General features: G+C 43.1%; 1 protein-coding gene across 9 annotated transcripts in view; it reads right to left on the bottom strand.

The window, feature by feature from the left end:
- RYR2 (ryanodine receptor 2) overlaps window positions 1-24,821 on the bottom strand; it is a 757,942-nt gene that overhangs the window by 550,395 nt on the left and 182,726 nt on the right. For all 9 annotated transcript variants that reach the window (XM_023240368.2, XM_023240367.2, XM_023240360.2 and 6 more), the window contains exon 2: window positions 1,303-1,422. In XM_023240368.2, the coding sequence (XP_023096136.2) occupies window positions 1,303-1,422 (120 nt within the window). The remainder of the gene's footprint in view (window positions 1-1,302; window positions 1,423-24,821) is intronic.

The following is a 24,821-nucleotide window of genomic DNA, read 5'->3' on the forward strand; positions in this document are numbered from 1 at the left end:
ACTATTAAAATGGTAGTAAAGTTACTAACATTGAATTATTATAAGTCAATTATAATTTAATTATATTATTGTAATAATTGTAATTTATTATTATTATTATAAATGAATCATGTGTACACAGTGCTCAGTATTATTTCACAGAATTATAATTATTTTACCAGAGAAGTACTGTGGTATAAAGGAAAGAATGAAGCATTTAAAGTCAAACGGCCAAGGTCAAAGCATGGAAGAATCGTTCCTGACACTGTTGTGTCAAGGCCCGGCGAGCATCTTAGGCATGGGACCTGGCCTCTGTTAGCTTTCCAAATCCTCCCCTGTGCAGTGAATTTGACAGCAACAGCCATGCACACTCTTACCACAACAATGGAGTAAGACTGCCCGTCAAAGGGTTCCGGACGTCAGGAAGTACTACACAAAAAACTACTACACTGACCAATTTCTGGTTGACTTCCCACCCACGAGACATCTTCATTTCCTCTTTCCCTCGTTCGACACAATCTAATCTTTCAGCACATGGTGCGAGTCCCGGAAGCAAGTTCTCAATCTCCCCCTCCAGATCCCCCACCATTGCTGTGGTCCGAAGACCCAGCAGCTCGCGTCCAGACTTCCACAGACACCTTCCAAACATCTCCCTGCTTCCATGCTTGCTCTCTCAACACCCTCCAAACCCCACGAGAGCCAGGACGATCTTGGCAACGACTACATCAGATCGCATCACTCACCTGCTCCATTGGCCTCCCTTCATCCCAGGGAGAAACCTCAGCTCCTGGCTGTGGCCTGGAAGGCCTTCCAAGACCGGGCCCCAGTGACAACTCCTCTTCCTAACCAGGGGCCCCTGCATCACCTGGTTCCTCTTTCTGGAATGTTTCAGAGTACTTAGTACTGCTTACTCTCTCACTTCACTCCAAACTGCTCAAATGTCACTGCCTCAGCAAGCCTTTCCCAAACGCCCTTTGTGAAAGGGCGAGTCCCTGCCCCATTAATCTCTACCCTATCACTCTGCTTTCTCCATAGCGCTTCATTCTGAAATCACACCACTTATTTACTTGTTTACTTGTCCGCGAGGATATAAACACCACGACGGGGGCAAGGGCTTTGTTTGATTCTTGCCAACAATCCTATTTGACTTCCTTACGAAGAGTGGGGGTCCAGCTAGAAACTTGCTTTGTGAAGAGTCAAAACATCTTCCACACCCCCTCTCGTTTATTCTGCTCCACAGGCAATTACAGAGGGCCCGTCAATAACTTGACTGCCATGAGTAAAACCCCAATATCTGAACAGCCTCCCAGGGCTTTATCCCACCTTGGAATTCGAAGTAGACTCCAGGAAGCAAAGTCTGTTGCCAAACCCTTCCGCTGCCAAGCACAGTTTCTGTTGTTCTTTGTGGATGGTCGCGGTGCACTGTAGGACCACTTCATCGTCCTGCAAAAAGAGAAAAAGGAGAAAAAGTTAGAGATCTGACATGACGAGGCGGTCTAACTCTGATCTTGGACGCTATGACTTTAGCGCATATTAAAAAGCAGAGACGAAGGGAACAACAACTCGCCAAAAAGACCCACGAGTCAATCCCTAGAGAATGTCTACTTGTAAAAAAAAGGTAACGGGGTGGCAGGAGAAAGAGGGTGCAGCCGCTCAACTCAGCCAACAGTTCTCTCACTCTCTCTCATTGCTGATCCCCAGAGGCAACCCACGTGAGGAAAGGTAAAATACAAAATTTCCACGTTAGCACTCTTACACGCCGCTTTAATCATCCAAATTACAAAGAAATTTCCTGACACACGCCTAGGACATCACGAATCATCAAGAACGACATGGGTTCCAACAGCAGGCACACACATCGCTCCAAAACCAGCAGAGGAAAACAGGTCAAGAACGGACCAACCCAGAAAGTCACCCCAGTTCATCCACACACCGGCTACTTGTCCACGTTTGAAAGGACCCTTGGTTGCTTAGAAATGGGCAGAGAGGGGCGCCTGGGTGGCGCAGTCGGTTAAGCGTCCAACTTCAGCCAGGTCACGATCTCGCGGTCCGTGAGTTCGAGCCCCGCGTCAGGCTCTGGGCTGATGGCTCGGAGCCTGGAGCCTGTTTCCGATGCTGTGTCTCCCTCTCTCTCTGCCCCTCCCCCGTTCAAGCTCTGTCTCTCTCTGTCCCAAAAATAAAAAATAAAAAGCGTTGAAAAAAAAAAATTAAAAAAAAAAAAAAAGAAATGGGCAGAGAGAGGATTTGCTAGTTCAGTCCTGTGAAACCCAACACTGGCTTCCAATTAACTAAGCAGCCTTACAGGACAAGTTATATAAGGGGGAAGACGGTAAATGGGACGACTCCGTGTAGGCAACATGAGGACTGCAAGAAACACAGGCCTGAGAATTAGCCATGGCTGGATTCCCATCTCAGCTCTGCCATACACAGGTTAGAAGATCCTAGACAAAGTATTGCATCTCTAAGATGATAAGGTAATGGAGTCACACCATGACTGACCTGCAAAAGGCACTAAATAGACAATAAATGGGAGATACCATCGTCATTTTTTTAAGATTATTTATTTTGAGACAGAGAGAGATCTCAAGTAGGGGAGTGGGGTAGAGGAGGAGGAGGAGGAGGAGGAGGGGGGGGAGAGAGGGGGAGAGAGGGGGAGAGAGAGGGAGAGAGAGGGAGAGAGAGGGAGAGAGAGGGAGAGAGAGGGAGAGAGAGGGAGAGGGAGGGAGAGGGAGGGAGAGGGAGGGAGAGGGAGGGAGAGGGAGAGAGAGGGAGAGAGAGGGAGAGAGAGAGAGAGAGAGAGAGAGAGAGAGAGAGAGAGAGAGAGAATGAATTCCAAGCAAGTTCTGCACTGTCGGTACAGAGCCTGATGCAGGGCTTGATCTCACAAACCGTAAGATCATGACCTGAGCTGAAATCAAGGGTTGGACGCTTAACCAACTATGCCACCCAGGTGCCTGATACCACTGTCATTTTTAAACAAAATATCTCACCTTAACAAGTTCTAGGTAGCAAATACCTCACAAGTCTAACCACTTACATTTTGACGCTTCAAACACAAGGCAACAAGACACTTAACAGAGTAGTAAAAGGATATACTCACTGACCCTTTTAATTAGAGTCCGACAAAAGGAACAAACAAGTATATCCTAGAAGACCCTCACCCGGGAAAAATGGCAGAGTGGGGGGTGACGAGCTGTGATAAAAATTCAAAAGCCGTTTGGTTTAACCCAAAGAATCTGCTGTATCAATTGGAAAAGTACAACTCTAATTTGCATTTAAAGCCTTCATAATCCTATGCATTTGCTTTATTTCCTATATGGTGAAGCAATATCTAATGACTGGCCTACAGCTCTAGTCACAGGCAAAGTCCAATTTCTTAATAATTTCCTCCCGACTATCCCTCCAGGTGCCCATTAATTTCCAGTGAACGTTCAATTGTTACAACTTAAAAGTCATCCGCTAAAAAAAAAATAGCATTATTTTCATATAATGAGTACATCTGAATATTAATTCATGCTCAGCATGGCTATAATAAAAATAATGAAGTGTTTCTGTTGGTTATATAATCTGCAAAATCAAAGATATATTGTGTTTTCCAAAGAGGCAGTGTAATAACAAAGACCTGAATTGTGCTGATGTGCTCAGTGCCTTACCAAATCCCCATAGCCTTTTGCTATCTGGTCCCACTCACACCCGCTGGAACTAACTTCAGCATGCAAACTGCACTCTTGGGTAAAATGGGCTCCTTTGGAAGTTGGAGTCTATCTAAGTACCATTTAGTAAATAATTACTTTGATGCACTCATTAAAGACACTTTGGGAATGAGAATAAGAAAATGGAAAGGTATAGGTGAGAATAATAGTGCTATTCAGTAAGCCACACAAGAAAAGAAGGCACACCATATTTACCAAAAAGAACAGTCTATGTCAGCCCTGGCATTAACTTACTTATTCTCCACATCTCATTATATATAGATTATCCACAAATACACAGATGAAGACAATGAGGTTCAAAATAACTTGTTGCTGACAGAGGGCTGATCATACCTAATTCTAGGAACTGATCATTAAACCTAACTGATCTGAATCTAAAAGTCCTCAGCCCCATGTTGCTTCTAGAGGCTCAATTGGTTTTTTACTACAATCATTATCTAAAAAAGTACCTCTCAATCTTTAACGCACATCTTAGCACCTGTGAGTCTTGCTGAAATGCAGATTCCGGTTCTATCGGTCTTGGGTGAGGCTGAACCTATATTTCCAACTAGTGGATCCGAGGAATTAGGATCCCAAACGGGTCCCAGAAGGCATATAAATCCCAGGAGACATGTGAGTAGTCTCTTAGAAGAGCTTGAAGGCAATCAATAACAGATGAATATTAAAACAAGTACATATACTTTGGACAGAACCAGAAATGAGAGTACATGTGAAGGTGCTCACTAATATGTGGTCCATACCAAAATATCAGGGAAAGGAACCAACTTAAATAATATATGAACTACCCTACTAAGTGTATAAAACTAACTCACTCATGCAAAGTTTCCCTTCCACCTAGTGCCTTAACACTGTGATGGAGTGCCTGGCCACGAAGCAACCTTAAGTTCAAAAGAGTTCGGCCACCCCACCAAGGAGAGAGGCTGTTGCTACAACGTTAGATCATGGTTCCACTTTGAATGACAGAACCTAGCCTGACTTTTGAGGCTTTTTCCAGTTTACCTGGCAGCTGTTTTCATTTTATATTCCAGTAAGCACAGGGTTCCTTTCTGGCAGAAAGTAAAATATACTGAGCATGGATGGACCAAAGAACAATTCATAAATACCTGCCAGTTCCCTTTAATTTACCCATCATTCATCTCAAAGCATAATTTTTCTCCAGAACCACTGTGGTTTGAGAGCCTACTGACTATGCATTTGAGAAGTCTTAATAAGTAGCTTTATTTTTATTTATTATAACCCATGTGCAGTAAATCTGGTTTTTATCGACACATACATGCGTGCGTAAGGATATAGGTATGCGCGCGCGCGCGCGCACACACACACACACACACACACACACACAAAATCCATTTTCTTTTCCAAGAACAAACCAAGCACAGCCTAATACTGATGGGATCTAGAAAGTTAATACTGCTAAGGTAACAGAACAATAAGGCTATAGTGAAAGGGTGTCTCTTGTGTCATAAGGCTTCGGAATTAGTCTTTGCTACCTGGTCCTGAGGTCCAGGCTCCTAACTCTCATCACTGACCTTTACCTTTTAGCTGCATGTGCCGTTGGTGTACCCAAGTGCCTAAATGCACACTGTGACCATCACTTTTCCCGCCCGAGCCCATAACAACTAAAATCCTCCTTAAGTATTTGCCTTTAGGTATTTTTGGTTTTCTGAGTTCCCATGTCTCATTCCTAGGACTTAGTGCAACAAATTTTGATTCAACTCACAGCAACTCATCTTCCATAATCAAAACACTACAAAAGTGCATTCTGCTCATATTCTATCATTTCATTTTTTAAAATTTCAAAGTCTGTTCATTAACCATGAATGTCTAGCACAATAATGAGATACGAGTATCATGCCTGTTCCTGGAAACACTTGAACTGACACCATTTCCCATTTTATATAAAACAAACTTGAAGAAACAAAACTACTCCTCTTTTTTCACAAATTTTGAAAATATGAAACTGTAAAAAACAAATATTCTAGGAGCAACTTCATGAACTTCATGAAGATAAATGGCGCTTCTGTGAGAGTGATATCCAGCTTACAATCCCCAAATCCTATGGATTCTACGTCAAATCCACCCATTTCTCCCCACACCAGCTACCATCTTGGTTAGTCATTCCTCAAAACCCACTGAATAGCTTTCCACACTGCAAATTCCCATCCAACAGCGCTTCAACCATCAACCAACTGTAATGTTTCCTGGCTTCAAATCTATTAATGGCCTCCCGCTGCTCTAAGGAAAAACACCAAAAGACTCTTTTAGTGTGCAAGGCTCCACACTGCACAGAAGAGTGCCAGCCCAACACTTCCTCCAGCCAACCTTCCTTCATTCCTACAGGAGTTTGCACATGCTATTAAACCCTTTATCTCTCTCTAGTTAAGACACATTTATCTTTCAAATCTTACTTAACTCAAGCACCCACTCCTGAGGTGAGCCTTCCCCGACCCACCAGGCTATGTCACTTCCTTTGTTTTGGGCTCCTATACCACTGTATTCCCTTTAGTTGTCATTATGCATTCACTTATGTAATTATTAAATTACAGCATCTAACACTGCACTGGGAAAATATACTCAATAAATGATCATTTTAATCCACTTTATACTAGCTCATGAATAAGTGCTACCATGCTGATAAATAGGGATGGTTTTTAGAATTGCCAAGGTAAGATCCTACCTTTCCAATTAAAGACAGCATTACAGGATTCCATTAGGTGATTTTCTGGTTATATTCAGCCAGGAAAAAGGGCAATATTTGAGGAAAACTGCTGATCCTACTATATCTGTGACAAATGTTAATGTACCATAAGCATTCGTAGCATCGATATAAAACCCAATGAGATCACTGGATTTAAAAAAAAAAAAAAAAAAAAGCAGTCCAGTCCCTAATTTCCCCATTTCCAAATAAACATAATAAAAATTCAATTACAACTCTTTTCATATACAATCTAAGCAAATCAAACATACTGCCCCTTTGAAAAGTCAAAAAAATGTTCTTCACAACCCTGGTCATTGAAAAGTCCCTCACATCACACCAGATGTTTTCCTTAGATGCTTACAATGCTTGTCATTTTGAAATGTTTATCCAGGTCTAGACCTTCTGTAACTGGTCTTTGTTTCTCAGTTGTCTTAATGATTTTTCCACAATTGGCTCCAACTCAAAAGACTGCATGCCTTGTATCCTACGGTCAAGCAGGGCAGACTGAATTTCATAGAAACCAGGTGTCCAATCAAATAACTTCTTTAATGAAAACCGAGGCAATCGCATCAGCCAATGTAGACACAGTGAATGCCTCATAAGCATATGCTGATTGAATTCCTTTTGTTAAGTGCTCTTGTAGTCTTCCTGTGACCTGACAACTCTTTAGAACAGAGATTATTTGGGGCACCTGGGTGGTTCAGTCTCGGTTAGGTGTCCGACTTCGGCTCAGGTCATGATCTCACAGTTTGTGAGTTCAAACCCTGTGTCGGGCTCTGTGCTGACAGCTCAGAGCCTGGAGCCTGCTTCAGATTCTGTGTCTCCCTCTCTCTCTCTGTCCCTCCCCTGCTCGTGCTCTGTCTCTCTTTCTCTCAAAAATAAACAAACATTTAAAAAATATATTTTTTTAATAAAAAAAAGAACAGAGATTATTTGGGGCAGGCAGGGATGAGGGGTGGGGGTGGAGCCAGCACCAGAATGCTGCATTCCAGGCAATTCTGTGATGAGTAAATAAGACATGATTTCTCTAACAAATGCTGCCAAGAGTGCTGAAATAGTACAAAATGGGAAATAATTACCAAACAACATCAATAGCTTCTTTCAAACATTCATTCATCATTGAATAAATATTTACCGAGGATATATGTGATAGGATATCCCCTAAGCGCTTGAGATAAATCATTGAATAAATCCAAGATCCCTGCACTCATTAGCCTTACATTCTGGCAGGGGAAGAGGGACAATAAACAAAAGCAAAAAAGGTAAAAAGTTCCATGGAAAAAAAATGGAACTGTGTAAGGGGGATCAGGAGTGTTGCTATGGGTGGGAAGCATAAAAATATGAACACAACTGTCAGGTATTGTTGAGGGGATGAATTCTGAGCAAAGACTTGAAGCAGGGAAGGAGAATGGACACATGACTATCTTCAGGAGGAGCACTGCCTGGGGGGATGGACAATGAAAGTCATGTTCATTGAACACCCAACATGCTCAGGGAAACAGAGGATGGCCTTGTGGCCGGAAGATGGTGGGAGGTACTGGGTGGGGCCACACCATGAAAGACCTTGAACCCAGCATGTTCAAGGAAACAGAGGACATCCTTCTGGCTGGAGCAGAGTAGTCAGGGGGATGTCCTTGGGGCTGAAGCAGAGTAGTCAGGGGGAAGATGGTGGGAGGTAGTGGGTGGGGCCACACCTTGAGAGACCTTGAGCCTAGTGTCTGCACTTTAGCTTCTACTAAGGAAATGGGGGCCACTGGGTCCTGTACTAAATGCAGACCACAGGGAGGCAAGAAAGAAACAGAAGGATCTAAGGGAGTGACTTCAGCCATTCAGGGAGATGAAGGTGATCCAGACCAGGGTGTAGTAGTGGAGGTGGACGGAAGTGAGCAAATTCTAGATACATGTTACATTCATCGAGTGCTTCCTATGTTCCGGGAACTGTGATAAGCGGTCACTGGTCTGTCTCCTTGACGTCATCATCACTTCTAGCTTTTCTGGAAATTGGCTAAATAAAATGCTATCTATACTATTGGTTTTTCTTACAGCAAATATGTGGTTATCAGAGCAAACGAGCTGAGACGATTAAAAAAAAAAAAGAAGCCCATATTTCTGGTCTTGCACGGAGTTTACAGTCATTTGTTTAAAAAATACAGATAGTCCTCAGTTCACACAATGGTACAACCAGAAAAATGACTGTGCAAAGCAAATCTTTGGGGAAACTATTTACGATTGTACCTTTGAAAATTTTGGTCCAAACATTAAAAACTCTACCAGTTATAAAAGTACAGAGAAATGGAAAAAAAAAACAGTAAAATATTTAGCTCCCTATAATTTTAAACATTAGAACACTGAGAATTAAAGTATTTTTGTTCTTTGTAAAACACTCATCAGGAGCAGTCTGAACGGGGCCTGCCTTATCCTGCTGGTTATGTAATTCTCCCTGTGGAACAAGCACCCCCCTCTATGTCTCAGCAAACTGTCGCACTCCTACATTTGGCTCATCCTCCAGCATCTTCAGGGCTCTAGAATATCTCTGAGAGTTCCTCTAATGTGAATTTCTTTGCCAGTGTTACTTCCTCGGCAACAATCTTCATCCTCTGTGTCACAACCACATTCCTCATTTGTGGCGATAAGCTCGCCTCCGCTCGGTCCCTCTGGCTGCACATCCACGGTTTCTCAAGTGGCAGCTGTGTCTGCACTCCCACACTCAGACTCAGCATCTACAACTCCTCTTCTGTTCGATGCGAATTTCATTTCCAGGTTCCCCACTTTTCGTTTCTTTACCGCACCTCCATTTCCGTTAGCCAATTCCCACTCACCCATGTTCGCGAAATGTCCCATGCCTTGATGACAGGGAGACGAGGATGTAACTAACGCACCTGCACGCCTACGGTCTTTGCAGAGCACGAAGAACACACGGGTGGTGGCCGATCCCCACGGACTCAGGAAGAAGCCACGTGACTGGTCACTGATCATGCTGTGCGTCTGGTACCTATCTGATGGGGATTCGTACACCGAAGAGTGAGCAGTGACGTCTGTATTTGACACAGTTACTCATAAGCTATCGTGGTAAATGAAATCTGAACCATTATGTTGGGGTACGGATGCCGTTTAACTAAGCCATGCCAACAGAAATGGTGCCTATCACAAGGATGCAAAGCCCAGGCCACCTATGTTTAATTGAGAACCTACTAAAGACATAGCAACTTGAACATAGTATATTTGCAAGGTAGAACTGGCAGAATTTGCTGACAGATTGTAGGAAAAGAAACCAGAAAGCTACTATTGAATAAATTATAGCTGTACAACCGAAAAAAAAAAAAAAAATCATCACACTGGAGAGAAACCCTATAAATAAAGTGAAGGGTCCCCCGCCACAGATTTAACCTTTATGCCCATCTGGAAATTCGAATGGAGAAACACCCTATGACTATATTCTTAGTATAAGAGCCTTCAGTCATCATTCAGCCCTTAAGAGTACATTTTTTTAATCCACACTGGTTTTAAAAAAAAACAAAAGAGGGGCGCCTGGGTGGCGCAGTCGGTTAAGCGCCAGGTCACGATCTCGCAGTCCATGAGTTCAAGCCCTGCGTCAGGCTCTGGGCTGATGGCTCGGATTCTGTGTCTCCCTCTCTCTCTGCCCCTCCCCCGTTCATGCTCTGTCTCTCTCTGTCCCAAAAATAAATAAACGTTGAAAAAAAAATAAAAAAAAAAAAGACACACTGAGTACCTTCTTTCTGTGGGAAAGCCTTTAATGCATACTCTGTCCCTAGATAACATCGGAGAGTTCACACTGGAGAGCAATGCTGTAAGTGCAGTGAATAAGGAAGAGCCCTCACCCAGAGTATATTATCTCTATGGACATCAGAGAATCCACACAGAGGGAAAAGCTGTATGAATATAATGATTACAGGGAATATTTCAGCCAGAAGGCTAGCCTTTTTTCACACTAAAGAATTCCTATGATAGACGGGGTGCCCGGGTGGCTCAATCGACTGAGCATCCGACTTCGGCTCAGGTCACGATCTCACAAGTTTGTGAGTTTGGGCCCCGCATCAGACTCTCTGCTCTCAGCACAGAGCCCGCTTCAGATCCTCTGCTCACCCCCACCCTACCCTCTTTCTGCCCCTCTCCTGCTTGTGCGCACGCTCTCTCCAATAGATAAAGATTTTAAAAATCTTTAAAAAGAAAAAAAGAATTCATATGACAGAGAAACTCTGTGCCCTTCGTCTGTGTGGAAAGGTTTTAATTGAAAAACACGAGCAAATTTGCACTTGAGACAAGGTCTACCTCTGTGATCACTGTAGAGGGCCTTCAGGCGAGCTCCAGGCCTGGTGTAAACAAGATTATTGCCCCCAAAAATCATAATCTTTAAGAAAGAGGGCAAGATGATGTTTACCAGAAGGTGCAACTCTCTTGGAGAATGCCAGGTAATACCTGCTAGAAAAGCATATCAATGGGGCGCCTGGGTGGCTCAGGCGGTCGTGCATCCACCTTCCGCTCAGGGCATGATCAGACAGTTCGTGAGTTCGAGCCCCACGTCGGGCCCCATGCTGACAGCTTAGAGCCTGGAGCCTGCTTCGGATTCTGCGTCTCCCTCTCTCTCTGCAGGCTTGCACTCTGTCTCTGTCTCGCTGTATCTCTCTCTCTCAAAAATAAGTAAACATCAAAAAAACTTTGAAAAGAAAAGCAGATCAGTGAAGAAAGCATCTGAAATCCACAACTCATAGAGCAACACTTGTAAAACATGGATGGGGTGGCAAGGCACACGACCGCCTCAGTGTCAGGAATGAAGAGCAATCTCCGTTCCTTAATCAACATTAAAGATCTCACCTGAGGAGACACTGATCCTAACATCGAGTCTTCAGCTGGAGCTCACAACAGAAAACCCATCCAGGGAAGACACTCTATGAAGAACCCAGTGCTACCAATAATTGCTGAGTGACATATTACTGCAAAGATGCAAAATAAAGACGAAGGGCTCTAAGAAATGTTGGGTGTGGAATTTGGTAACAAATAATAATAAAATTATAATAATATTAATTAAGTAATAATCAATTAAAAGCACGCTCCGCAATAAATTGTTACTCTAGGAAGGCAGTAAAAGTTGTTGAAAACCTAGTATGTTGCTTTTTATTCTGATATAAACCGCGAAAATATGCTGAGTGAAAATGGGCCATTTTTTCCATTAATAATCCCTCCCTGTTGATCAGTTAGATGGCTCCTGCCGTTTACGCAACACTAAACATAATCATAAATACTTAAGTTAATCGGAAAATGACTCTTTGCAACTGAAAATGTAGAATACAAAATAATGCACTTTTATTAGAGAAGGGCTAGAGTAGTAACATAAGAGTGACGAGAAGCCTAGATTAAATACATAATTTATTTAAAAAATTAAATTGGATTCCTGTATCATGTCATACACAAAAAAAATCAGTTGTAAGATTTAAAGATTTCTTTTTTTAAGTTTATTTTTTTATGAGAGAGTGTGAGCAGGGAAGGGGCACAGGTGGGAGGAAAGAGAACGGCAAGCAGGCTCCGCGCAGTCAGCACAGAGCCCAACGCGACCCTCGATCCCGCAAACTGTGAGATCACGACCCGAGCTGAAATCAAGAGTTGGATGCTTACCCCATTGAGCCACCCAGGCGCCCCAAGATTTAAGATTTAAATTGTGAAGGCAAACTTTAAGACTTCAAGAAGAAAATACAGGTGAATATCAGTATAATTTTATAATAAATGAGGATTTCTCAAGCAAGACAAAAATAACACAAAAGAAGACATTAAGAAACTCAACTTTATTAAAATTAAGAACCTCTATTCAATAAAAGTCACCATAAAGTAGAACAACAACCCCAAAACTATAAGAAGACTTTGGAAATTCATACTAGAAACAAATTCACACATACAGGACTTCTAAAAATCACTGAGGGAAAAAAAAAGAGAAAAATAGGCCCAAAACACGAATAGCCTTTCAGAAGATGAAATACAAATGGTGAATTACAGGACAAGAGGTTCAACCAAGTGATGGCAACAATGTAGAAAACTGGGAACTCTTACACGTGTCTGGTGGGAGAATAAACCGTTAGAAACCATTTTAGGAAACAATTTGGCACTGATGTTGAAAACACATGCCTTGCAACCTGGCAGCTCCATTCCTAAATAAATTCCCCAGAGAAGAACCTTATTTATTCCTCTGAGAACGCGCGCGTAATAATGTGCATAACAGCACCAGAATCCTGAATGAGAAATGGCACCAACCATCACATTCGACAGAAGAGGCAAGAAGAGGAACGGAATCGGCAACAAGATGGGAAACCAAGGTATTCAGCCGCAAGGAATGGGTTGAGGTAGGCACTTCGGAACGAGGTCATCAACGGTCCACGTGTGCTGGAAAAACTCTGTTCTGTGGGGCCTATCGTGCGATTCAGGAGCAAACATGGCGATCTCAAGGGGCCACACTGAGCTGGACATCAGTAAAATGGTCACAAGTCTTGGAAAAAGAGAGGAGCCATCACATTGAATTCTCCTGAAGGACGCCAGATTCCATACGCGACTAGTTACGGATTCCTGGCCACAAGACATATGCTTTGTACTAAAACGGAAGTCACTGAAGCAAAACTAAAGACCCACAATCTCTCACACACGCAGAACGTGAGGGTGTGTCAACACCCAATGAGGCATGGGAAGCACCAATGACTCAATGCTTCAGAAGCTTTGGGAAAAATCTCTTCTCCCGAGTAATAGTTTAATTTGCAGCAACAGGAGCCCTTTGGCACTGCAGAATGACTACGCGATCCTCCATTCCTTACGGGTAAATGAACCGAATGTCCTTCAAGGCCCCTTCCAGCACTCACACTTTATGGTTCCATGGAAAAGATGAAACAGAGAAAAGAGAATTCCGCTCTTGTAGAAATTCAAAGACAGAAATGAAGCATACCTTGTACACTCTTACCGCATAAATTATCGCTAGCTTCCTCTTTTTTTTTTTTCTTTTTCTTTTTTTGGTAGAGGAAACCAACAGATACCTTGTTAGCATCCTTAACTGTTTAGGCTGTGTGTGTGGTTTTATGAAAGATGACAGTGACGCTTTGTTTTTCGTCTCTTTGACCTATTACAGAAGTCGTCTGTTGCTCAGTGCTAATGACTGTCGGGCCAAAGTGCATACATCAAATGGCACGTCAGAGCTGATGAGCCGTGAGGGCGGCGTTAGCATGTGCCTGGGTAATGTCAGCTGAAGGAGAGCTGGACAGAAACACCCAGATACTGGAGACAGTCAAGACATGAGACCTTTTCTTCATCTCCGAGTCACTAGGGGTACTATGCAAACAGAAGTCGCAAGGCAGAATGTTTCCTCTGAATATATAAATATGTCACCGACGCCTTTCTGGTCCCAGTTCGGTAGAAATAAACACTGCTATCGGAGAGGAACTTTACCTTTTTCATCCTGATACACTACAGCAGGCCAGCCATCAGTGCGGAGTAAATCTGGTGCACCAGTAAGCTCTAAGGAAACCATCCAGTTTCTCCAGGACCTGCACTGTTGTAACCAATGGAGACTCTGCTGGTCTCACAGGCCATCAGCAAGCCTTGATGACACGAAGTTTCAGCCTCCTACGAACTATGACTTAGCAAAAATAAAAGCTGGAATCATCTACAGAGCTCTTGAATGCCTTTCTTAAATGCCGCAGAAACTAACAGAAGCATCAAACAAGGCATAGGTAAGCCTTTACCCTTAGGAATAGTCACAAATAATGAGCACACTGCAATAGGTCTATGTGCCCCTTGGAATTTAGCATACCCAAAACGTAAATCTTTCTTAAATCCCCCCCAGTTTTTGCCATCCCCCATTGCTTCTCATCTTCGAAAGTAGCACTGTCCATCAAAGTAATTAAAAGCAGACACCTAACTTCCTTCTACTAACTCCTGTGTTCCTTCAACCTGCCCTCCCACCGCCCAGGCCTTACGCAAGTCAACCCATTCTCATGATCTCACGCCCTGCACCCTCGATTTTCTCCACCTCTACAACTCTCTCTCATGTCTTTCTCCACGTTGCTCCTTACAGTCCAGCCACACGTCTCCCTTCTATTTCTCAGACGTGAAAAGCCCTGTTCTGCCTTGCCTGTTTTTCCCTTTGCAGAAATGTTCTTCCTCCAGACCTTCACAAAGCCTGCTCCTTCCCATTAGTGAGGTCTTACCTTAGAGTCCTCTCCGTCCCTTCCTACCCAACCCCCAGGCACACGACTCATGTTCTGCGATTGTCTTATTTAACTGTTTTCTTGCTCACTGTCTTCTGCCTACCTTGTTTATACTGACCCCCAGTGCCCAGCACATAGTAGGCATTCATAAAGGATATCTGAAGAATAAAAGAAAGAATGGATTCTTTCTATGCCTTCAAAAGGAAAAGGAACTGCCATCTATTACCTACCTCTTCCCGAGGGGCACCTAACGACCGTGAAGCACCTACATCCCAGGTACCACGCAATTCCTCAGTGACGCATCAAGGCAAGGCAGATGTCAGTTCTACTTAGCAACTTCTACTCATCACAGAGCACAGCATCTGGCTCAGAACACAGTCAACCAACGAGAAAAGGAAGAGCTCTAGGAGTTAAGTACTATTATTATGCTCCTGAGTATGAGTAAGTGCTATTAAGGCAGCTACTTTACGGATAAGAAAAAGGCATCCTGACGGTAAATCGCCTGCCCGCGGTTACCCACCCTGGGGTGTGGTGGAATGGGGCCAAAATCTGGGTCCGCCTGACTCGAAAGCCTATCCTCAAACTTCTGCATGTACCGATGTAAAATCATCGCACCAAGAGTCTGGCTGGGCAAGGGAAGGAATCTACCAAGAAACTGAACCTAATCCTCCAATTTCCCTTTTATCAAATATGTCTGGAGGTGCCTGGGTGGCTCAGTCAGCTGAGCGCCTGACTCCTGATTTCGGTTCAGGCCCCGTGTCGGGCTCTGCACGGACAGTGCAGAACCTGCTTGGGACTCTCTCTCCCTCTCTCTCTGCCCCTCCCCTGCTTGTGCGCTCTCTCAAAATAAATAAACTTTAAAAAATATATATGTCCGATGATGTGGCTATAGGTAAACTGAACAAAGTTATTATACGCAGACTGAACTGTGTTAGAAACAAAACCAAATGAAAAACGTATTGAAAGTAACAGTTTGAATGGAGGAGTAGCAGGAAGCGGTGAGAGGAGAAAGAAGGCTGGATGTATCATTAATAAGTAATTAAAAGCCAGTCAATAGTCAGAAGTGAGACTAAGAAAGGGCAGTCTAAAGTAATGCTGCTCAATAGATTTTTAAGAAAGGACAGAGAAAAGAACAAAGTAGAAGACAGGAGGACAGAAGAGGAAAATGGACCCGTTTAACTTCCACATCAGAGATGGAATACTACTAGCTTAACACTTTTTCTGGGCTACTGTAGAAAAAAAAATAATGTACTGACATTTGCCATATCCTTTGGAACTCATCAAAATACATGATAAAATAAATTTGTTGGCTTAGGACTCAGTAGAGTTCCTTCCTCTTCAATTATCACTTGCCTCAGTTTCCACACTATCCTAACACCCAGCAGAGGGAGTAAGAAGTAGGAGCAGGGCACCTGGTGGCTCAGTTGGTTAAGCATCCAGCTCTTGCTTGCAGCTCAGGTCATGATCTCACGGTTCATGAGATCAAGCCCCTACACAGGGACAGATCTGTCTGTCAACATGGACCCCGCTTGGGATTCTCCCTTTCTCTCTCTCTCTCTCTCTCTGTCTTATATATATATATATATACACACACACACACACACACACACATATATATATATATTTCTCTTAAAATATATATATATTTTTTTCTCTTCCTCAAAAATTTTAAAAAAGAAAAAGAAATAGCACCAGTGGCAAACCAAGATGGGGAAGGTCACAGGCACAGTCTGCCCCAGGAGCAGAGAAGAAGGCAGTACTCTCTGTAGGGAGCTGCAACACTGTAATGAAACCCAGCAAAAGTTGGCCCGATTTTTATTATCGCCCTGCATAAGCGATTCTCAACAGTTAGGGAATACATTCCCTCCCTCCTGGTGACTGCTCCTTCTACTACATTCCCTCCTCGCACAAGGTGGGTCACGGAATATTAGACCTGCTGAATTACTAGAGGAAACACACACACACACACACACACACACACACACACACGGGCTGATATACTAAACAGCACAACAAGAACACTTCACCAATAATTTATGGACACAGATAAAATCCTATCATCAATCAGATCCCAACTACAGAAGGACTCCTTTCTTTCTGTGGTCAGTTTGTAAGTTTCATCCCTGTAAATACTATTAGGTGTAATTGGATAGGTTAAACTAAACAGTGATGGGTAGTAAGTTTATTCAGTGTAACATCTGGGTGGGGAAAGTCAGGACCTTTCACCCATAAGACCACATGAAAAATCCATTCCAGTATCCTGATACGACGTATCCCCTCTATTCTCTGGTGAAATTTTGTTTCAAAATGTGTGTGTGTGGGGGGGGGGGGGACATTGAAACTACCCTTACGAATATCACCTAGAAGAATAAGAATTTCTGAGAAACCATGCGGTAAAGGAAATTTCTTTGTTCCTGTTATAGATCTTTGAAAATAAATCTCTGAAATATTTCCAGAGCTGTGATAGAACAAAAATTGGAATTAAAAAAAGATAAAGGAAATTAAAGAGGGTCTAACATGGCCCGGAAAATATATGAGGTCATACATGTAGAATCCTAACAGTAGAAACCGCTCACAAAAATTTAGCATTTAATTTAACGTTTATCATAAGAAGGCTGACTTGGAAGTAAAAAATTAGATCTGGAAAGGCAACATATTTCAGACATTCTCAGTGTCTGCTTCATGCCAGATAGAGATTGGGTTTGACAGATATATTCACCAACAGTAACGTCAACAGAAATGTATCTGTTTCTCTTTTCCACTTAGAAAATAGCATGCATAAAGTCGAAGCCTACGTTCTCAGCTCTGAAATGATCTGAAACTTCTCCTTGGCATTGAAGATTGCCACATATAGAAAGATCCCTGTTAAAATGCATCTTAATATGTGTGCTAAGTGTAAGAATGTTATTCTCTGTCACACCTATACATGGGTTTGGTGGAACAAAATAAAAGAAAGAGTTATTAAAGAAACGAGAGCTCCTATTTGCACCTAAAACAGGAAAATCAAACACGGAGACAAGCAGAGTAATTTAGCACTCAAGAATGTCTCCCTGTCACCTGGCTGGTGCTGAAGCATAAAGTATTAAGAGACCAAAGAGAGCGCCCCATGAGCTGACCCCTTAGGATTCATTCTGCAATTATACCAGAGTGTTCTACCTACCGTACAAGCCATTGATGAGACGTTATGCCTCTATGAAAAATTAAATATATTTATTCAGTCCTACTGGTCTGAAATATTTAGTATCTATGCAGAGCAGATGAGACCCATATAGAAGTATAAATATAGGTACACATCATGCATAATACACTGGTTGAGATTGCGTGCATATTTTAGAATATTCGAAGTCTACCTTCTCTTCTCTGAAGAATGGAAGAGGCCACAGTGAGCAAGTGGTACAGATTCTCACAGATCCACACTAGACTCGGATTGTATAAACCACATTAAGACCCTGGACAGACAACTAGTGGGTACTAATAATCCCAACACTAAGAAAGAATACCAAAAGATGGAGAAGTAATTTCAGAGGCAATTTTGAGATCTGAATCTACATGCCCACTATATATACATATATATATATATATATATATTATATATATATAATATATAATATATATAATATATATATACACACACACACATATACATACATATACACATATATGTATATATAGTAATTATATATTATATAATAACAAATATATTATTTCAAGATAAGGAAATTTCAGACACTACGCATTCTTGTGCGCATGCAATCACTTGCTCTCTCTCTCTCTCTCTCTCTCTGTCCTTCCCTCCCTCCCTCTTTAGGTGTTACACAGACATCTCTATGACCTCCAGTAAGTGCATTCTTCCTGTACTGCACAACCCAGGACAAATTTTCCAGACTGATCAAAAAAAGCTAACAGCAGGCCGGACAGATATATTGAACGTAAACCACCCAGAGGAGAGTAAACAAGACAGTTTTTAGCAAAATCACGGAAAATGTAATAATACGATTCATAGAAACTATCTCAATCTTGTTTCTGAGATATGTTTTGTTTGATATGGACCTCCCCACCTGCACATTTATACAAGGGCTCATAGTGCAAAATGTATAGGTATCACATTTTTCTACAGATTTATAGATTCCTTTTGGAAAACAGTGAAATAGTAGTTGACAGTTTCAGCCTCCGATTTATGTCGGTAATTGGCAAACCTATTAAATTCTGTTCTTGCTGACTATAATAAATGTAAGTCTTTAATGAAAACAGAGATTACCATCCAGCGTAGCAGGCCCCCAAACCTCTCTATTTTCATAGGCTTCCAGTAATTTATCTCACTTTTCTTGCAATCAGTGAATATCTCAGCTGAGAGCTCTTCGTTGACCTGGGAATGAATCAACGATCCAGTAAATTCAACCTGAGCATGAACCTCTTCCCGGTAAGAGTCCAGTACGTCCGTGCTGTAGAGACTGAGTACGCATGAAGTAGCAAACGTCAGCCCCGGTGTTGTTTTCACGCTGTCTACACAAGCATCATACCGATCGGCAAAAGGTTAACGTGCACATGAAGCAAATTCATGATGTAAGTTTTCGGGCTAGATTTCGGAAGGCTTAGCGCTGAACTTGCAAATGCCAGTTTACAAAGGGTCAAGCATGAGAAGTGGCAAAAACGCTCCCTGGATAAAGGGAGACACACAAAATGCCTGTCACAGACACCAGCTGCACAGGAAGAGCCCGCTGGAGCCCTAATCAGACGCCCAGGCTGGGAAGCCCTTGTTCAGAGCACTTCTTGGCTGCATGGCCCCCGGCGATTCACTACCCTTCATCCTCAATGGTTTTCATCTACGAGGTGCAAACAATAACATTACCGAATGGTCAGTTATAATAAGTTGTCCGAAACACACAATTTAATTTAGAATAATAAAAAATGTAAGTGGGGGGAGCATTACTTTTGGGTTAAACTCAGAGTTTAGGGGCGCCTGGGTAGCTGACAGTGCAGAGCCTGCTTGGGGTTCTCTCCCCACCCCCACCCCTACCCTGCTTCTGCTCTCTCAAAATAAATAAATGAACTTAAAAATTTTTTTAAATAAATAAACTCAGAGTTTAAATGCCAGTTACCAGCTCTCTTTACTAGTCATGGTGACTAGTATTTTCATCTATGAAGTGAACACCCACCTTAGATGGCTGTTGCGAGACATTAAGTTAATCAAAAATATATTTACAAACTACCCAGGATAGAGTACTCAGAATATAGAAGATTATTAATTAATAATTGTTGCATCAGGGGCAGCTGGGTGGCTCAGTCGATTGAGCGTCCAACTCTTGGTTTCAGCTCAGGTCATGATTTCGCACTTTGTGGGTTCCAGTCCCACATTGGGCTCTGCACTGAGCATGGAATCTGCTTGGGGTGTTCTCTCTCTCTCTCTCTCTCTCTCTCTCTCTCTCTGTCTCTGTCTCCTCTCTCCTCTCTCTGCCCCTCCCCCATTTATGCTGTCTCCAGCTCTCAAAATAAATACATAAACGTAAAAAAATACTTGTTGCTTCATCCTTTCTATTTTTGTAAGGATTAAGTTCACTCACTTAAGACAGGCTTTCGTCAACAAGACAGAACGAGCTCTTGTACCTGCAAAGCTTACGCTCCTCAGGGAATAATCAGCAGATGAGCCGTCACAAAAGTGAACACCAGGCAGTGATAAGAGCCAAGAACACAGAAGGACAGGGATTGACACCCTGAGTAACGGAGGGGGTCGGGATCGGCCTCTCTGCTGAGAGGACACTGAACCAAGATCAGACAGTTGCAAGTTAGCTCGTGGCATATTCGAGGCAGAGATTCCAGGGCAGCAAATACAACAAGTCTGCAACGGGAAAGGGTTTGGTGAGCTCAGGAAGAGCAAGGGGGCCGGTACAGAGGAGGAGACGAGCACAGGGACCAGGCGGAGCACCCAGAGGGCCTTGCCGGCCATGGGAAGGGTTTCGGTGTTCAGTCTGAGCAGCACGGGGACCATGGAGGGCTGTGATCCGGGGAGTGACAGGGCTCATTTCGCTTGAAAAGAAGCACTCTGGCTTCCGTGCTGGGAGCAGCACTACCAGTTGAGAGTCATTACTGAAGCTGAAGCGAAAGAGGATGGCGTCCTGTGTCAGGGTGCTGCCTGTGTCAACGGTGGGAAGTGGCCACAGTCAGAACATAAGAAGGTAGCGTTGACAGAAAGTGGGATGGAGACGGTGAAAAGAACGATTGCAAGCTTCTAGGCCTGACCGGGGAATGCTGGGGGAAAGCCTGCCAGACGGCAGGGAAGACGGGTGTCGAGTCAACTTTGGACACATTAGGTTTGGGGAGACTTTCATCCAGATGAGACTTCAAGCAGAGAGCTGGAGAAAGGAGTCTGGAAGTCAGGTCCTATGTGACAGCTGAAGATAAACACTTCAGAGTCACCTGGATGACAAGGTATTTAAAGACCCTGACGCTAGGGGCGCCCGGGTGGCTCAGTCGGTTAAGCAACTGACTTGGGCTCAGGTCATGATCTCGTGGTTCATGGGTTCGAGCCCCGCGTCAGGCTCTGTGCTGTCACCTCGGAGCCTGGAGGCTGCTTCGGATTCTGTGTCTCCCTCTCTCTCTGCCCCTCCCCCATTCACGCTCTGTCTCTCTCTGCCTTTCAAAAATGAATAAATGTTAAAAAAAAAAATTTAAACGTGAACCCCGAATCCTGGGGCTCGCCAACACCAGGAGCTTGAGAGGGGAACATGAGGAGGGTGGGAAGATGGAATTTGAGAGAATCCTAGGGAATCAGGGCCATGGGCTATAGGGGAGGAGGAACACCAGGACTCAGCCAGATAAGTGAGTTGCAAAGCGGAAGTCAAGCACCAAGTGAGAAAAAGGCTAAAGATTACCATCTTGGGATTCTCTCTCTCCTTCCTCTGCTCCTCCCCTGCTTGCTGAATTTTAAAAAAAAGGGGGGGGGGAGCAGCAAATGGTACAGCAGCAGAAAGGGAATATGGAATAAAGGAAGGAAATATTTGGGGCTCCTATAATATTTCTGGCATTCTTCTGGGCACTGTGGAGAGAGGTGATCAAAACAGACAAAACTCCTGCGGTCCGTCAGTAATGTCGGGGAAATGATGTGAATACAACAAAGCAGGCGAGGACAAAGATATAACGAGAGTTGATATTTTGTATGGCCATATAGGGAAAAGCTCTGTGATGACATTTGTCTGAATGAAGCCAGGCCATGATGATATATATCTACGAGAAAGTTCTAGGAGAGGTACTGTTGACATGTTTGAAAACTATATTATCAGCTGTTTGTAGGACGGTGGGAATAGTCCTGAAAACACCCAACAGAGGAAAAAGCTTGTGGGGAGAGGGGACACAGGCGCACGTCCACGTGTCAAGAGCACAGGTGGAGAGGTCATGGCCTCAGGCAGGGGCAAAGGTGGAGTTAAACATCCTGACAATGTCTGCAGCCAGCAACCTCAAAGCACTCAGAGTCCACTGGGGAGACAGAAGGCAGAACAGGTAGGTGTGTGATTACATTGGAGCATACCTGTACTCGGGCATCATGACCAAACAAGAAGAGGACAGAAGAGGAGCAGAAAGGGGTGAGCCACCTGCGAGTGTAGTCCCGGCCTGCTGCACGTGTAATAGACCTCTGTAGAGCCCCTCCACACCTGCTATCCAGTTTAATTCATCCCAATACTACTTGAGGCATGCTGGAAAGGCTGCTACATTCGCCTATTAAAAAAAAAAAAAAAAAAAAACTAGGGGCACCTGGGTGGCTCAGTCAGTTGAGCGTCTGACTTCGGCTCAGGGCATGATCTCACGGTTTGTGGGTTCGAGCCCTGTGTCGGGCTCTGTGCGGACAGCTTTCTCAGAGCATGGAGACTGCTTCGGATTCTGTGTCTCCCTCTCTCCCTCTGCCCCTCCCCTGCTCATGCTCTGTCTCTCTCTCTCAAAAATAAACATTAAAAAATATCTTTAAAAAAAAACATACCTCCACAGGGTCAAGGTATAAACTACAATGTAAATCTTGAAGTAGACTGACGGAAGTCCTCACTGGGACCATGATTCACAGAATCCATCACACCAAAAGGGCCTATGCCTCTCTTTTCCTAGACTACACTCTTCAAGGGCAAGGACAATGCCTTATTCTTACTGCATCATACCTGGAATATTACAGATTTTCTCAATAAGTGATAGACCAGCAAATGAATAAAAAGGTGTCAATAAAAAATAAAAATCAGGGGCACCTGGGTGGCTCAGTCAGTTATGCATCCGACTTTGGCTCAGGTCATGATCTCATGGTTCATGGGTTCAAGCCCCATGTCAGGCTCTGAGCTGTCAGCACAGCTGAGAGCCTGCTTCAGATTGGGTGTCTCCCTCTCTCCCTGTGCCTCCCCCATTCGTGCTCTGTCTCTCTCTATCTCTCAAAAATAAATGTTAAAAAAATTAAATAAAAATTAAAAAATAAAAATAAAAATCAGGGGTGCCTGAGTGGCTCAGTCGGTTAAGCGTCTGACTTTAGCTCAGGTCATGATCTCACGGTTTGTGAGTTCGAGCCCCGCGTCAGGCTCTGTGCTGACAACTCAGAGCCTGGAGCCTGCTTTGGATTCTGTGTCTCCCTCTCTCTCTGCCCTTTCCCTGCTCGTGTTCTTTCTCTCTCAAAAATAAATAAACATTAAAAAAAATAAATATCAACAAAAGTCCAGTCGAGATAAGTTAAAATACCAAAAAATACCAAATCTCTCACTTTCTAGCTACTTAATCTTAGAATAATTCCCTTCAATGAGACTCAATTATCTTATTCATACAAAAAAAAAAAAAACCCTACCCTTACTATATCGCAACGATTATCATAAAGATAAAATTAAACACATGAAGCCCTTTGTAAACTGGGAAGTACTATATAACAATTGGTTATTACTAACATCCACATAACTGGTAACTCAGACAAGCAACGCAGGTCATGAACAAGGTCACGCACAGTTTTAGCAGTGTGGCAAACCAACTAGTGGTGAGATCTGATCACCTGTAAGAGCTTAGTCTGGGTCAATATCATATGTGAAAGACCGTGGTGTTAAGAGAAAAAAAAAAAAGCTTAACAACAAATTAAAACCATATTATGAGGAATGAATGCAAATACCACACTTGGCTTGGACAAAGAAATTATGAACCTGCCAAAGGTATTCCCCAATACTTTCATCTACAGGTACCTAGCACTTAAAGCTTCACTGGTTTCTGATATCCTGTCAAGGATGCTCAATCAAAAACTATCAAAAATGCTCAATTCAACACCTTTTTTAAATATTTAGGTTAAAAACTTGCCTAAGAGGACGTTCGATGTCTACCGCCTTTGTATGTCTTTTAAAAATCCAAATTGGGGGACGGGGGGGGGGGGCTCCTGGGTGGCTCAGTGGGTTAAGAGTCTGACTTCAGCTCAAGTCATGATCTCACGGTTCATGAGTTGGAGCCCTGCGTCAGGCTCAGAGCTGACGGTGCAGAGCCGGCTTGGGATTCTCTCTCCCTCACTTTCTGCCCCTCCCCAACTTTCTCTTTCTCTTTTTCTTTCTCTTTCTCTCTCTTTCTCTCTCCCTCCCTCTTCTTCTCTCTCGCAAAAAAAAAATAACATTACAAAATATTTTTAAAACAATTAAAGTCCAAATGGAATTTTTTAGATGGTCTCTTGACTAGTTTCTTAAGTCTCTTTATCATGAAAATTGGGTTCATTCCTTCTTGCTTTGCATGCTCCTTAGAGCAAATATAGATATATTAAAACATCCTTTTCTGTCCTTTCTAGCAATCAAAAGGTGTCAAGTGCATTTTACAAGCAAAAAATAAATTTCATATGAATAAGGAAAAAGAATTTCCTGCCTGGGATTCTTTGGATTATTACTGATGAGGAAAAATAAACACCAAGAAAATACCGTCCCCCCCAGTTCATGTTGAAGGTGTCTTGGCAAAAGATGATTTAGCCAAACAATAACTGAAATACAACCTGAAGCAGTATTTCTCTTTTGAAATAAACGGATTTTCCAAATTATGTATCATCTTGGTGCTAATCTAATCATTCTGCAAAAACCCAAAGCATCAGGATTTCTAGTTGGCAGTTCAAGGTTATAGACACCTCTGAATCCTTTGCTCTGCCCCTCTGTGGGTCAATTACAGTTTAAGTTGTCAACTCTAAGACCCACCTAAGGTATCTTGGACTCTGCCTTTTACTTTTGCTGTTAGCATAGCCAGCAGCAGGCTCTCTTCTTG

The sequence above is a fragment of the Felis catus genome, chromosome D2, assembly GCF_018350175.1.
Source record: "Felis catus isolate Fca126 chromosome D2, F.catus_Fca126_mat1.0, whole genome shotgun sequence".
Classification (NCBI taxonomy): domain Eukaryota; kingdom Metazoa; phylum Chordata; class Mammalia; order Carnivora; family Felidae; genus Felis; species Felis catus.